This window comes from Cystoisospora suis, assembly GCF_002600585.1.
Source record: "Cystoisospora suis strain Wien I chromosome Unknown contig_1066, whole genome shotgun sequence".
Lineage (NCBI taxonomy): Eukaryota > Apicomplexa > Conoidasida > Eucoccidiorida > Sarcocystidae > Cystoisospora > Cystoisospora suis.
The window spans coordinates 1-15,713 of NW_027153867.1; the positions used below are offsets into that span (position 1 = coordinate 1).

Here is a 15,713-nt window from a genome sequence, read left to right on the forward strand (position 1 = left end):
AAAAGAAAGCGAAAAGAAAAGAAGAAGAAGAAGAAAAGAGATGAAGATGTGGTGGGTATGCAGCATGTTGCACTTCTTTTTCTTGACTTACGCAATGTGGCATTTGCCGAAGAAAGGAAGGAGGTGATGCTCGCACAAAGAATGCAAATTCAAACCTCTTATCACTACCATTCCTCGTCTCTCACTCCTTCTTCTTCTTCTTCGATTTCTTTCTCTTTCTTCTTCTTCTCCTTCGATCAATGGATCTGTTGCAACTGCCACTCCGTCTGAAAGACAACGCAGAGAAGAAAGAAGAAAAGGAAGAAGAAAGACCCCTGGCTCCTGAAGAAGGAGAAGAAATGTAAAGACCACTGAGAAGAGAAGAAAAAGAAGGGTGGTGTCTCCCCCTGCTATTCTTCTTCTTAGTCAAATTGTTCTTACTGTAGTCGTGAGAGGCTAGACGTAGAGGGCTTCCACCGCCTTCTTCTTCTTTCGCCTCGTTAGTCGGCGTAGAAGAAGAAGATGAAGAGGAGGAGGAGGAAGTAACGAAAGCTTCTTTAAAATCTTCGCTCTCTCCTTCTTCCCCGTCTAAATGAAAGACGGCACCTTTAACGATATCTGAAGAAGAGACAGGAAGGGACCAGGAAACGCGAAAGAGAGAGAGACGGAGGCAAAAGAAAGAAAATAGGAGATTCAGAAAGAGAAAATGCGTTAAGAGAGGGAGATGGAGCACACATACACACACCTCTCCAACCTTCACCCCCAGTCAAACACTCTCTTTTCTACCTTTCTTTCTTACTTTCCTTTTCTTTCTCTTTCTCAGAAGACATGATTGAAAGGAAGGTTTCTTCATACAAGAAGATATAGAGATCTGCATAGATACATAGATATATGACCTATACATAAATCAGCCTCTACGGTTCACCCACATATACACACACACAGTCATACATAGACAGATACATACATATACATCCATGTATATATATACATATATATATATATACATGTATGTGTAAAGACAAGCACACACACTGGACGGGAGAAAGGGTTCCTTAGAGAAGAAGTGAAGAGAGAGAGAAGCGGAGAGATCTATACAGCAGACAACCACATCACTAAACACATGAGAAGCATCGGAGCATTCACGGATAGATCAGAGTTCGACACATCGATAGAGTAGACACGGGAAATAATCCAAACCACCTGTATGAAGATGGATGTAAAAAGACCTATCGATACATATACATATATATCCACTATACATATGTATATCTGTATCCATATATATATATATATATGTATATATATGTATACGTTTTCAACGGTTGAGGCAGAGCTTGGGGAACTTGTATCTCTTTCTGTCTCCATCGTTCTTTCTTTCTTTCTATCTATCCATCTCCTTATCTCTTTCTTTCTGTCTTTTCGTTTTCCTTCTTTAGAGAGCGGGAGACAGGCCGAGAGAATGAGCTGGAGAGAGGAGGATGTGTAAGGCTTCACTTCTTGACTCTTCTCAATCTCTCCTGTCTACACGGACAAAAAGATGATGAGGTCTACGAAAGAAAGAAAGGACAGAAAGAAAGAGTGAGAAAGAAGGGAAAGAAAGAAGGAGTGAGGACGAAGAGAAAGAAGAGAGAAGAGACAAGAAGAGTCCTACCTTGTAGATTGGATAGGTATCCAGAGACAAAGAACTGGAGGGCTCGAGCTACTCTTCTAGGGGTTTCTCGCAAACCTCCTCGAGACGGATCTTCACCTAACAGCTTCGAAGCCAAAGAATTCAACACACACCAAACACATCAACATATAGAGACCAATAGAAACAAAGAGACTAGAGATAGAAAGAAAGAGAGGTATAGGTAGACAGATAGATAAAGAGACAGGTATGTGAATGTATGTCGAGGTAGAGGTGGCACTATAGGGAGTTGAAGAGGGTAAAGTACGAGTCGGCCGGAGCCTCTCCAGTTAGAGAGAAAGAGAGACAGACCAATGCCTCTCGCCCTTTCTATCCGTCTACACAAGTCTATATAGACATCTCTAGCTATATATGTACATATATATAGAGGTGCATGCGCACAACTTAGAAATACACACACACGAGACTGAGAAGGTAAGCGCTGCTCTGTAGGGTGCGATAGCCTTAGGAAGGGTTTCTAGAGGAGACAAGAGGAGACCAAGGAAGAAGAAGAAGAAAGCGTTGACAAGCCCTTTGAAGAAGAAGAAAGGCATCGACAGAAGGAGGAGAGAAGAAAGAAGAGAAGAGAAGGCGAGGGAAAGAGAAAGACATGCATGCGTTTCTTGCGAATGTGTGTGTGAAGAAGAGGAAAAAAGTTACGTAGGAGAAAGAAAGAGAGAAAGAAAAGAAAAGAAAGAAAAGATACTCTAATACTCGTGGTTAGAGATGAAGAAGAAGAAGCAAAAAGAAAAGAAGGAAGGATCTTCAGAGGAGAATAATCGAAACACGTCTACACCTAGGATATCTGAGTGCGTTCTTTCTCTCTATCTCTCTCTTTACGTATTTATCTTACTTTAAGAATACGCTCTATGCAAGTCTCTATCTCTCTTTGTTTTTTTTTTTTTTCTTCTTCTTCTTCCTCTTCTTTCTTCTTCTTTTTCTTCGTTTCCTCCTCTCCCTCTTCATCTCTTCTCCCATCTATCGCCGTCCTCGCCTCTTTCTCCGTGTTCTCTCCATGAGTAGTCAGCGGGAATCTTTCCTCTTCTTTCTCTTTCAATGCATGCGAATACATCGGAGCCGTCTTTGTTCCTCTCTGCAAGAGCTTCAACTTACGACCCGACATAGGTAAAGAAGTCGAAGAGGGAGAGACAGATGAAAGAAGAAGACCCGGCGGTTTCTCTTCTTCTCTTCTCTCTTCTCTTCTTTCTCTTTCGCTTTGCCCCTGTCTTTTCTTGCGTTGCTTTCCCCCGAAGTCTCCTCCTCCTCCTCTTCCTCCCTCTCCATCTTTCTTATTCCTCTTGTCCTTTCTGTCTCCTTTCTTCTTCTTCTTCATCTTTTCGGTTCTCTTCACCTGGAGAGACTCATACATAAGCCCGTTATCATTATACTGATTGATCAAGCTCCCGTTCGCAGAATGCGAATCGGGGGGGGAGACGTAATCCACCTCATGCATGCGCGGCGCCTGTTGCTGGTGACTCCGCGGCGGCTCGTCGTTCATAGGGAGAAACACTCTCACGTTTTGAGAAGGAGAGGTCGAAGAAGAAGATGAAGAAGTAGAGGAGGAGAGGATGGGGTTGGGATAGAGATAGTTCTCTTCTTCTTGTCCTTCTCTCCTATGAAAGACGACTCCAGGCGGAGAAGAAAGATAAGATGAAGAAGATGAAGAGTAAGAAGGATCTAGAGAGAAAGGAGAAGAATCCTGTTGTGCGGAAAGATGAGAAAGATTCATCTCTCTACTGAAAGGAGGGAGATAGAGTTGAGGCGTGGGGCTGGCGTAGAGATAGTTGCTATAGTGACAAGAATAACTATAGAGGTGATCATCTTCATGCACTCTTGCTGTCTCTTCTTGCATTGAATGAGCTGGGAAAGTAGGATAATTCTCATTCTCTCTTATCTCTAGTTCAGCCCGTGTACATACACTCGGACTCATACCTGCAGCAACAGCATCATCCTTTCTTTCATCGCCCACGCTCAGCCTCTTTTCCTCTTTCATCGTACTCCCTATCTTCTTCTTTCTCTCGTGTTTCTTTTTGTTCTTCTTCTTCTTCTCTTCTTCTGCGAAGAAGCCCAAAGAAGAATTTTGATCAGATGCCTTCTTTCTCTCTGAGTCCCGAGGTATCGATGCCACCAGACCATCTGCAAGATCATCGAAGGAATCGAGAGTTGTAGAAGGACAAGAAGAAACCCCCTTCTTCTTCTTTTTCATCTCTTCGACTTCTTCTGCGTGTGTCTCTTTCATCCTCTCTTGTTTCTTCTTTCCTCCCTCACCGTCATTGTATCTTCTCCTTTCCTTCTCCTTTCCTTCTTCTTCTTCTGCTTCTTTTCTTTCTCCTGAGCTTCCCGGAAAGTAGGGGGAAGAAGAGCTTTCGTCATGCACTGCAGCTCTCGGGGAAGAAGAAGTCGCGGGGTCAGCTGGATGAGAAGCAACAGACAGAGGAGACTGCGTGTCTTTCTCAGGAGTAGCAAGCAATGGATAGGCACTCAAAGAAGAAGAAGAAGAGAGGAAAGGATGGGTGTCTACGTCAGTGAAGTCTCTCCTTTCATTTCTTGGAGATGCACTACCGAAAGTCGTCTCTCTGTTCTCTTGTCTCTTCTTTTCTTGTTCTTCTTCTGCCTGTAGATTTCTCTCAGAGTTGGTCTCATAGATAGGAGAAGCCGAAGAGAGATCTAGTAGGGGTTGACCGCATGCAGAAAGGCTTGAGAGGTGTGTGAGATGAGGTGAGAGAGAAGAAGGAGAAGAAGAGAGAGGGAGAGAAGAAGAAGGATTGAGAAGAGAAGAAGAAGAAGGATTGAGAAGAGTTGTGTTGTTGTTCTTCTTCTTCTTCTTTCTCTTCTTATCATCTTCTTCCATTCCAGGCCTTGTCTTCATGAAGTGCGAGGGCTCCTTGTCCTCCCCCCCTTTCTTCTTATTCTTCTTCTGCTTGTTGCTGTGGCAATTCGCTTCTCTTTTCTGGAGACATACAGAGACACTGCCGTCATTCAAAGATAAGAAAGAAGGACCGAGAGAAGAAGAAGAAGAAAAGAGAGAAGGCTGATGATCCAGAGGAATGGGATGAGAGGGAGGAGAACAGGGAGATACCATAGGTTCACGGAAAAGAGTCTCTTCTTGATCTTTTCTGTCCTTGTCTCGTAGGAAGGAAGAACTCTTCGAGCTCCTTTCAAGAGAGGAATCGTGAAGTCGCTTCTTTGCATCTTCTTCCTCTTCTCTTCGCTCTGTATTGTGGTCATAGATCTCCTCCTCGGAAATCTTCGCGTGCCTCTCCTCTTTAGAAGAGAGAAAAGTGATGGAAGCTGCGTCTTGCACGTGCTTATCTATTATCTCTCGAGTGGCATTGTCCCAGACACGTCCTTCTTCTTCCTCGTGCTGTTCTCTTGTTCTTTCTCCTCTCGACGTGAAGATCTTTTTCTTTTCCAGGTTGTCTATCGCGGTCATCATGGACTTCTTCTTTCTCTTGTTCTTTTCTGTCTTTTGACTGAGAAGGTGTTGCTTGCCGCATGATGAAGTTAGATTCCTTTCCTGGGTGAGGGGAGAGGGAGTCGAGACAGGATGATTCCTTCTCCTACTCTGAGGTGTACATACACCAGAATGGGAAGGCTTCTTCTCTTTCTTCTGCAGTCGATTCTTGCTTCGGCTTCGATTCTCCGTGTGAGAACGACTACGCCCTCCTGTAGACTGAGAAGGAGCAGACAGAGGTGTCTTGACATGTATAGGAAGAGCTAGCAGCGGCGGGGGAGGTGGCGAGGAGGAGGAAGGAGAAGAAGAACAATATAGAGATCGAGAGGGACCTCCTGAAAGATCTTCATACCTTCTTTCGGTCTCAACTGGATACGTAGGCAGAATCTGTTCTCCTTGTACAGACTGGTGAAAGGAAGAAGAAGGGAGAGAACAACTCTCTTCTTTGCACGTAGGGAGGATCTTTGATTCAGGAGAGCTGGTCACCTTCTGATCTTTCTGATCGGGAGAAGAAGGATTAGGAAGAAGAGAACCTTGTGACCGATGTAAGGAAGACAGACTACTACTAGTAGTAGTCGTAGGACGACAAGGATACGAAGGATGAGTAGAAGGGAGATTACTAGGGAATGAAGGGCGATATGAAGGTTCTAGGCGTGGGTTGCTGCGATCGCCTTGACCTTCTTTTTCTTTTTCTTCTTCCTCTCTCTGACGAACTGCAGAAAAGGAGGAAGAAGAAGGAGGAAGATGGACATCTTCTCCTGAGAGAAGAGTTGAAGACTTCCTACGTGAGGATACATTCTTTCTTTTCTCTTTTTTTGCACGTGCATGCTGTGTGATGTGGTTGCTCTCTTCAAGGGGATAGGGAGATGAAGAATGACAAGATACACCTACAGGCTCATGAAGATCTGGAGAAGAAAACGAACAAGTCCCCGGTAACGCTTTTGAAGACCTTCGGCTTATATTCGGAGAAGGTTTGGAATGAGGAGGTGAAGATGTTAAATAGGTGGGGATAGGACCTATAGATGGATTATCTATCTCTCTTTCTTCGCCATCTCGACACGTACTGTGATTACTTGAGCTCTTACATGAGCTATGGATGCGCGTGCTGCTCGCACTACTTGGCATTCCTTCTTCTCTTTCTTCTTCTTCCTCTTCTTCTTCTTCTCCTTGTTGATCGTGAGTCATGTGATGGCCACTCCTATCATAATGATGGTGAGAACTGCGCTCATTTCTTTTTCTTCCTCTTATCGAGTTCTCTTCTTTTTCTTCTTGTTGTTCTCCTTCTTCTTCTCCTACGTTCGTTTTCTTCTTCCTTCGCCTTCTCCGAAAGCTTGTTCCTCTTCTTCCTCTGAGGCTCTCCATGGAAGATTTTTCTTGTGGAAGAGGAGAAATGAAGGGATCTGTCTGAGGAGTCGATTCAGCGATTTGGAGAGAGGATGATACATAGGAAGAGTTCGTCTCTTCTCTTCTCTCATGGGACGAGCCATCGGGGGAATCTAAAGGCCGTCTCATGTCTGGAGATACACCCGATATACACCTCTATCATATGGATATACACCACACATACACACCCCACCCTGCATACGTATATACAGTCATGCACGTATACAGATGGATGGAGATCTAATACGTACGACGGGTATGTGATATGCTGAGGTATGTATGGCTACAATACACACACATATATAGATATACATATATAGATATAGGCTCGTCAAGAGGTGTAAGTTCAACACACCCCGTTGTGACTTGAAGAGAGGTGAGAAAGAAGAGAAAAGAGCGAATCTCTTCTTTCTTGGTTCATCACATATCTCGCCTAGTTGATATCTACAAGAGCAGAGAATAACGTAGGTGTGTATGTATGTTTGAATATGGACGAGCCAGGCGTGTATCTGGACAGTAGGAAAAGGAGAAACAGAGAGATAGACGAGAAGAGTAGGAGATGGGGAGAAGTAGAACAAGAAGAAAGACGCCAGGGATAGGTGTGGAAACACCAGAAAAGAAGACTTTTCTTCTCATGTACGGATGACTAGAGAAGTAATGAAATAGACAGGTTGAAATTTTGAGGTGTATGTACACCCGGGAAAAAAAAACTCGGAAGACCTGTCCCTGTCCACTGTGAAGGCAAAAAACTTGGTGAAAAGCTCTCTAATACCCACGCTCTACGGTTCCTTTCTCTCTTATCAGAGAAATACGCAAATGAAGAGAAATGAAGAATGAAGAGATGCCTGTTTCTCATCCTCCTTCTCTGTAGAGACACTGCGGAGAAGACCTCTATCCTTTCAAAGAAAACTCTCAAATAGACTCCCACGACAGATACACCCTCATCATTTAGCAAGCTGTGATTTAGCTGAGCTACTGCTGTCACCAATTCATCCGTGTGGGTAAGAAGAAAGACGGGCTTTAAAAGGAAAGAGGAGCAAGAGGAAGGGGAAAACACGTCGCATGAATGAACGGCCTCCGCTTCCCTTTCTTTCCTCTCATCGTCGATTGATTAGTAGTCTAGGAATGATGCTTGTGAGATGAAGTCTCTCCGACCAAGATGGAAAGAAGAGAAAGAAAACAAGAAGGGGGGGGGGGCATTCGGAGCCTCAGCTGGACCCGGCGAAGAAGGTATGGATCAGAATTTCCTTAGTGAAAGACGTTGAAGCGGTCGACCGGATGAGTTGCTCGGAAGGAAGGAAGCTGCTGCTCGCTGATTGGTTCGGTTGATAAATCGATACTTGCTTCTCTTGGGTCCTTCTTCTTGTTATTTTCGGTCGATTCAACAAGACAGGGGGTATGTCTGGGTAGCATCGACAGACGGAAGTTTTCGGTGAGGTCGGAGCTACTACAGAGAAAGAACAAGCCAGGAGAAGAAAAAGAAAGTTGTAAGGAATACACGTGAGCAAAAGAAGAGGAACTTTTTCTTCTTTCTCTATCAGACTTTGAAGAGAACTTCTCCAACGTCGATTGCGTGGGAAGGCGAAAGGCTACCAAGACTCGTTCTTCACGGAAGGACTTGGCTGGTAAACGGATGTTTGTTCTTCTTATGGAGATAGACAAGAAAAGTGAAGAAGCAGATAAGATGAAACACACAGGGAGAAGAAAGAACCGAAGGGAAGGGAAAGTGAGAAAGAGAAGAAAAAGAGCAGATGGCTGTCTAGAAGTGAAGAAGAATGAAGAGACTTGTTGTATCGAAGTGAATAAGAAAGTGAGAATGATCTGCACATCTTCTTTGCAATCTTGCTTTCCTTTCTTTTCGATTGTTTAGCAAGAAAAGTTTCGTGAGGAGATCGAGTAGAAGGACCGTGTCGGGCGCCGTTGGAGGAGGGTGGGAGACCACACGGTCAAGCAAGAGAGAGACAATGAGAAAGGAGATGGAGACTGCTGACTTTCTTCCTTTCTCAAATGAAGAGAAGAAAACGTCCCTTGCTTTACCTTGTTCCTGCATGGAAAAGAAGAAAGCTAACGGGCCCCCCAGGCGAGATTGTCATCGTTGAAGACAGACTTGTCAGTTCATTGGCTTTCTCCAACAACATCGCCTGTATGGGGAAATCTACAGTAGTTGCTACCAGAGTGTTGATGGTCACGATGTTTGATCTCTTTGTCTCTCAAAACACAGGTGCTTGTATCTGTCTCAACTCAAGATCAACGCCATCTCATCTACGTACTCTACAACAGAGAAAAAGGAAAGAAGTGTCTTTTCTGATTCGTGCTTGGTAGAAGAAGGAAGAAAACCGGTAGCAGTAGCTGCTTGTCCCACCTAACAACGAGCAGCAGCATTCCCCTGATGACGTACCAGGTGCTGGTACTACCTTTTATAGCGTTACTGCGTAGTTTTCAACTCTTCCACATTTAGCAGTCCTTCGTGGAGGGACTCTTGCACGCTTTCCGGACGGAGGAAACGAACTTTCTTGGCTAAATCATGTATTATTCTACAAGGACGGGTCTGCTGAGCTCTGGCCACCAGGGACGACCCCCGCCCCGGCTTCTGCTTTCAACTTCTCACTTCTTGTCTTTTCGTTGTCGTTCTTCAGCGATAAGAGGATCCGTCCTCTAGTTGTTTTTGAGGGGCATCCTGCGGCATCGACGTGTCTCGGCTCGATTGTAAGGGCGATCTCGGCTGGTAGTCGTTGTGGCTCTGCGCCGAGGAACTCGCTTTCTGACGAATAAGAGGGGCAGGCTTTCCTAGACTCATGTTGTCTTACTGGAGCTGAGAATGCTGATCAAAGTACACGGGTAGGGAAGGAAAACTGCTATCGAAGCGCTCAGAAAAAATCAGAATCTCTCCCAACAGAGAGGGAATGGTGCTGAGGCTGCTGCTTCTCCGGCATGAAGAGGAACGACGGACAGATGAGCCAGCTAAGGGTGCCAATAATGTCAGTGGACAGTTCTCCCAAAGTCCGCTTTCTTCAATCCGGCCTAGTAGGTATACGTGGAACGTGGCTAGTTCACGTAAAGAACGCGCTCCGGCTTTTTCTAGCGCGCAGACGGTTGTCTTCTGCTCCAGGGTGAAAAGAAAGATCAGACAAGCGGGCCAAGGGGGCCCGCCGACGGCTTAAGCCCCGACGTACCTAGATGTACGAGCCTTCATGCCTTTTGTCCAAAAGTTTGTATGGCGCCGAACGTAGAGAGTCACATGATCTAACAGAGTGTGGAGACCACGGTAGACACAGACCTGTATGCAATCATTCCCCCGAAGCAGTAGCGGCGGGGCGCGAGCTGGTACGCCCGCCCCGTCCTTGAACAAGTATACCTACCTGACTTACGAGGAGACGTAGCCGTCTTCGAGTACACGAAGGTCTGAAGAATGAATGTTCTGCTAGGTAGTGCGATAGGTGCCTCTGTCCGAGCATTCTGCTGAGAGAAAGTAGCTACTTGGTAGGCGCCGCGAGTAGCAGAACTGGGAAACGAACGTAGCATGCCGTACGCCAGGACGTCATTGTCCAAGAGATATACTAGCGAGAAACTCTCGTGTTTTGAGGGATTACAAGTAAAGAAGACCAGCAGGCCAGGACCCAGGCGCGTCCGCTTACGGCGAGGCCAATGCATGCAAAGAGGGAAGTCTATTACTTTCTTTTCGTGAAGGCAGGGAAGGGAAATGAAGGTTGTCCGTCTCCTCCAGGGTGCTGTGTGTGTTAAACACGTTCTAGGGCGGCGGGTAATAAGGGGGCCCACCCGTGAGCCCGTCGCGGTACGCCTGCCACATCCGCAGGACATATTTGACTTCCCGGGATGGCTGCCACGGCAATTCCGCCTCGAGAACGTAACCCCCAAAGCGCTGAACCCTGAAAGAGTCAGAGGGCGTGGTGCCCGCGCCCCCTCTTCCTGAGCGGTGCCGACGAATTTTTCCAATACAGCCCCTGGAGGGGGGGACAATGCTTTCTGTTTCGAGGCTCGACCTGTTCCAGAAACAAGTACTTTACTCCATCCGCCGCAGCGGACTACAGTTGAGAGACGGCTTCCCCCCTGCTAATCATAGGACCTGACCAGCTGTCCGCAGAGTGACGGCTATCCCTGACATTCCTGGGACTGATTCCGCCCGTAGTAGTCTGGCCGTGCTGCGTGGGACAGCTTGCTATGTCATTGAACCGAGCTCTCTTCTTTTTGCATCACTGTACAACCAGTCTTAATATCCAAAAGCGACTCCATCTCCTACAGCGACCCAACCCCGCATCAGTTGATACTGCTTATGAGCTCGCCGTCATCTTCTGTCTTTGCTTTCCGAGCTAGGACTACGAAATAGCTATCCCTACCGACGCCCAACAGCACTACAGAGACGCAGAGCTGCGCTGTTACCGGGGGTTCCCTGTTCGGGGGGAATGCGGGACCGCCTGGCTTGCTTGAGGTACTCCTGACGAATCAAGGCTCGGTTTGGCCGCATTTCCGCTTACGAAAAGGCAAATGAATACAGCGGCGGTTACAGCACTTGCGCGCGCTACTGCTGAAGGCGGCCATGACTCGGTTAGCTAAGCCACCCGGTTACTCCCGTCGGTTTACGCAAGTGCTTCAGCAGATTCACCCTTTCCTCCTCCTCCTGCGCTCCGCCCATACCTACCATACCCTTGCGCGCTAAAATTCGCCCAACAAAAAGAAACTGTTGTTTCCCCCCTGTGACGGTTAACTGAAAGAAAGTTGTGTAGTTCAAGTGCGACACGCTACACGGCATCACAGCGGTATCACCCGCTTGCACCGCCGCCTATCACGGGAGACCCACCGTTCTGGGGAGCGCGGACCGATCTTCGTCTGTGCACCGGTCTGTTGCCTTGAGTGGCGTGCGAAAACATTCCACATCCTTTCACAGAGACTCATACCTACGCTAGACGAAAAGAACGGTCATCGCAAGTCTCTATGCCACCGTGGTATCAGTCCGAAGCTTGGGCTGTACCCCGGTGACACCACCGCCCCGCCAACCGCCGCCAAGTCACCGTCCTCCCATGGGGCAAAGAAAGCCTGGAGAACCGCGCACAGCCACGGTGTATGGCGTGCGCACATTCCAGCATCCTGCATATCCTTGCGCGGAACTCCTGTACAGCAGGACTATAAGGGTGACGCCAATCCTAACCACTGGTCTATTGTCTTTTTTCCCGTCTGAGTGCGCCTGACCCCCCCGGGATTTTCTGCAGGAGTTCACACCGGACAGTGGTTGTGGTGGCTGCCCACGCCGGCTCGGACCACCATATCGATCCAGCGGCCAGGCGGCCGGTCAGATGCTCGTGGGCGCGAAACGACAAGTGACCAGTGGTTAGGATGGACGCCACCCTTATAGTTGAGGATGAACAGCCAGCCGGTCAGGCCGTCCACCCCACAAGGAAAGAGGTTTATGAAAGTCCGAGTGGTGGTGGGGACCGGTGACCGCTGAGTGTGGGTTCTCCATTTAAAAGAACCAAGGATTAGAGCGTAGATCTCGCCCTCCCGATTCGTCTCATTACCCGGTGAATCTGTCGCTGTCAGAGGAGAATGAAGGATCGCAACGTGTACTTTCACCGCGTCGTCTCGTGGCCGGGGGAAACATGGGTTCTAAAGAACTGGCCCTGAAATTTGTTGTTTTTTCCGACTTATCAAGGGCTGTTACGCACCGGCCGTGAATTTGAGGCTGTAAGATGGAGGTCATGAAAGATTTGCTGAAGTATGGTGTATATTTTTCCGCGTCTTGTACCTTCGTCTACGTGGAAAAGGACTATTTCTAGGGAGTTTTTTAACGGGCCGTGAGTGTCGCAATTGGAGTACTAGTCGGACTGTGCTCATCAGTTCGCCCCTTGACAATGGAATGGAACTGAACAAAGGACAGCGGGGGAGGCGACTCGGAAAGTCAGTAGTAGTCGCCGCAGTCGCATGAAACGAGGTTGGGCTGTGTGTAGGTCACCGTCGTTCTTGTTTCTTATTTCACTTCCGGCTCCCCTGTCGAAATAACACGAGGATTTCAGACCACTGTTGTTGACAGGTGTTGTCCTTTGTTTGTCGGGGTATGGGCATCAGGTCCTGAATTGTCTCTCCCCCCGTTCACGTCTCTCAGATGGTAACGACGGGTTCGCGGGGATGAGAATTGAACACCACAACAGCTGTTTGTGTCAGATGCACGGATTTTTCATCATGTGGATGACAAACTCGTGAAGGGGAGACACCAGTTCTGCTGCCCTCTCTTTTCCAGGACCCCTTGTTTATCCCTCTTGGCGGTTTTGAGCCAACCGCAGAGTTTGTTGTAAGCATCGAAGCAACAGGAATCAAGTCAGCTGCCGTGCTGCGGGGGAAGTTACTCGATCAGCATAGGCGAGTTTCGCCAGAAAGTAGGGGAGGTGTCGTTCGCATTAGAAGGCCGTTTTTTCTCGTATGAGCATCATTCATCTGAGTTCATTATCCTTCTTCGCTCGCTGTACAAGCGTTTAGAGGGATCGAATAGCATATATTTTCGCACACAGCGGGGTGGTATGAAACTCTACAGTCAGTCCCGTAGGAAGAAAGACCAGACTCATTCATGCCTTCATTCCAGGGGGAACGGCGTGGTTCCTACATTCTTCGATCATTTGCCGGCGTCGTTGTCGTCGACCTCGTCAGTTTTCAGTTCTTTATAAGCTGACGTTTTGATTCCTGCCCGCGCGCATGTTGCGGCGGTGTACAGTCAAATCATCTACTACATTCGCTTGAACTGACTTTCAAAACAGCGGCAAAGACGATCACGAATCGTCAGCACGGCGCAGAGTAGTGAAAAGAGGTTCTTCGCTCAAGTAGATTCAGTAATAGTAGCGCTTGACGGCGATACAGTTTTTCCATAGCGTTTTTCTTTTTTTCCCGTAGCGTCGTCGTCTTTTTTTCGAGAAGAATCATAAGAATCGATCAGGAAGAGATTACAACCTGGGGATCCTTATGCCCTTTGTTGTGGTAGGTAGTCCATTGATGGTTTTGCTACTGCTGGTGCTATAGCTATCATTCTTACCTCGTTGTAAACAATTTGACTGTTGTCTTCCTCTCTCTTTTCCGGAAGAGGGGGGGGGAGGCATAACCTAGAAATCAAATGAGTAAGTTTTCTTGTGGGAGAAAAGAACAACTGATGAGCCTCATCAATCTACGATGGGAGGGTGTAACGCCAGTGATCGAAGGATTGAACGACCGTAACTTTTCAGCTCTTTGTAGAGTAGTTCATGAACTCAAGGATGGGTCCTGTTGTTGTGTTTTTCCTTTCTCATCAGTTGTTCATGGGCGTTGCTGTTCTGCCGCCACCCATAAGTTGATAGGCGAGGTTTTCGTTTTCTTTCTCGTCTCCGGATGGAGACGGAGGAGCGATTGAATGAATGAATGGATGCATTCATTTTGTGGTGCTGCGGGTTGGTCTTTCGAAGACGGGGAGATAAATGAAAGAGTTTGTCTTCGTTGTTCTTCTCTTTTTCTTCACTGTATTGATTGGGAGACGAATTTTCAGGATTGCTTTCTTTCTTTCTTTCTTTTGTAGAAACGAAGAAAAGAAGGCAGCACATGATGTATGTATGTATGTATCATCTCTATGGACGGGAATAGTAGCAGTAGTAGTAGTAGTAGTCGTAGGCGGTCTCATTCAGGGTCTGCCGTCTTGTTCTTCAGGCGTAGGGGGCGCAGTATGTAGTACCTACGTGCCGTCGTCTTCTTATCCCCTGTAGTCCGCTGACTTACAAAGGTTAGGATTTTATCTGTTTTCCTGTATAGTGCAAAATTTTCTCCTCCACAGATATAATATGGTATGGAGTGAGAAACTTGTTGAGTTGTGTTTCTTTCTCCTAGAATCATCCACTTCAATCATCGTCAGCAACTCATGAAGTCAACAGCTCCACACGCCTTTAGAAGTTTGTTCATCGATCGAGAACTCAGAACATTCCTGTTTTGATGATTGAGGGAAGGGAGAAGGAGGACAAGAGGAAAGAAGGAAGAAGAGAGGGGGGGACTGGGTAGTCCATTTGACTTTCAATCTTCACCGCAGTTTTTTTTTTTTTCGTTTTTTCCTCCTGCGGTTTTTCGCTGTATGTATACGGAAAGGTACCTGTGTGAATAGCTCACGAAGAGGCCGCATTCAATTTTGCTTCTCTTTCCTTCTTCCCTTTCCTTTCATTCAACTAGTTACCATTGCCGGATGGATGATACTCTGTTACTTACGAGTAGATCATTGTGGTTGTCTTCTGTTCGGTCGGAGAGGTCGTATGGACCGACCGCTCCGCAGACCACACATACAGGGAGGCGGACTGCCCCTTTCTTGATTTGGAGGGCAAGGGAGTCAGTCGTAAGCAACATTTTGTTTTGACAAGCTCTGTTCTTTTCTGTTTCTCAACAACTCATTTCGTAGAGTCGTTGCTGCCTGCGCTTCAGAGATTCCGTTCCATTCATTCATTGAATGACAGTTGTGTCTGTCTGTCGTAATGGCGACTCGAAATCGAGGGATAAGACGTAGACAAAGCCAGCCTGAGACCGGCGGTACTAGTAGTAGTAGAGACCCAAGAAGACGACTGCCTGCGGCGACCTCTCCGATCCTGAACGTACAGTCTCCTCTCCTCTCCCAACCTCACCAAGTTGAGAGAGAAGAGGAGACTGAGATAGGAAGAGAATCAGAAGAACGTTCGGGTGTATTACGTGGGACGGAAGCCCAAGGCGTCAGCACAACACAAGAGGAAGCTAAGGGGCATGCACAGATTAGGGGTGAAGTTCGAAAAAGTGAGCCTACTGAGCCGGTATCGTTATTCTCCATCGCGATGTCGCAAAAACAATCGCCGGAACGGCTTCTTTCTCATAGCCGTCGTGAAGTCGGGGCAGCAGAGGGTCAGACGGGTGTTGTAGCTTCTTGTCGGGGCCGGGGCGTTTCAAGAAGTGAACCAGTAAAGGCGAAAGCAATCGAAGGAAGGACAAGTATTACGAGAACAGCTGCTGCGTCTAGGAGAGGTCTTGCAGAACGCACTTCTGAAGAAGTTGGAGCGGTAGGTAGAAGATGCACGTGTAGATCTTCAAGGAAAAGGATGGATATACAGGAGGAGTTTACGGGGTGATGAGGGGATGATAACAGAATCCTGGGTGAACACATGGGGGAATGATAGGTGGAGGAAGAGTCAATAGCCCTGGCCTTATTCGATATGTGCTGTTGACGATTGGAGTTCTGTAGGTGGTCGACACATC

The 15,713-nt window shown here is 47.2% G+C and overlaps 3 protein-coding genes across 3 annotated transcripts in view; 2 read left to right on the forward strand and 1 right to left on the reverse strand.

The window, feature by feature from the left end:
* Positions 1 to 87: 87 nt before the first annotated feature.
* On the reverse strand, positions 88 to 8,742 carry CSUI_002543 (gtp cyclohydrolase i; the record flags this gene model as incomplete). Its single annotated transcript, XM_068062743.1, has 4 exons — positions 2,502 to 8,742; positions 1,634 to 1,736; positions 421 to 597; positions 88 to 266 (listed from the first exon to the last, which is right to left on the reverse strand). The coding sequence occupies exons 1-4, from the start codon at positions 6,612 to 6,614 to the stop codon at positions 88 to 90; spliced, it is 4,572 nt and encodes a 1,523-aa protein (XP_067925279.1). The 5' UTR covers positions 6,615 to 8,742.
* A 3,132-nt stretch (positions 8,743 to 11,874) lies between these two features.
* On the forward strand, positions 11,875 to 14,149 carry CSUI_002544 (uncharacterized protein). The gene is made up of 2 exons (XM_068062744.1): positions 11,875 to 12,441; positions 12,601 to 14,149. The coding sequence occupies exon 2, from the start codon at positions 13,597 to 13,599 to the stop codon at positions 13,867 to 13,869; it is 273 nt and encodes a 90-aa protein (XP_067925280.1). The 5' UTR covers positions 11,875 to 12,441; positions 12,601 to 13,596; the 3' UTR covers positions 13,870 to 14,149.
* Positions 14,150 to 14,965: 816 nt separating this feature from the next.
* The window catches only part of CSUI_002545 (zinc finger (ccch type) motif-containing protein), a gene marked incomplete at both ends in the record, with an annotated part of 6,658 nt that continues 5,910 nt past the window's right edge, over positions 14,966 to 15,713 (forward strand). Inside the window, one exon of the mRNA XM_068062745.1 lies at positions 14,966 to 15,517. Within this exon, the coding sequence (XP_067925281.1) occupies positions 14,966 to 15,517 (552 nt within the window). The remainder of the gene's footprint in view (positions 15,518 to 15,713) is intronic.

Coding starts and splice junctions, on each gene's coding strand:
- CSUI_002544 (XM_068062744.1), top strand. CDS start 13,597: ATGAGTAAGTTTTCTTGTGGGAGAAAAGAACAACTGATGAGCCTCATC.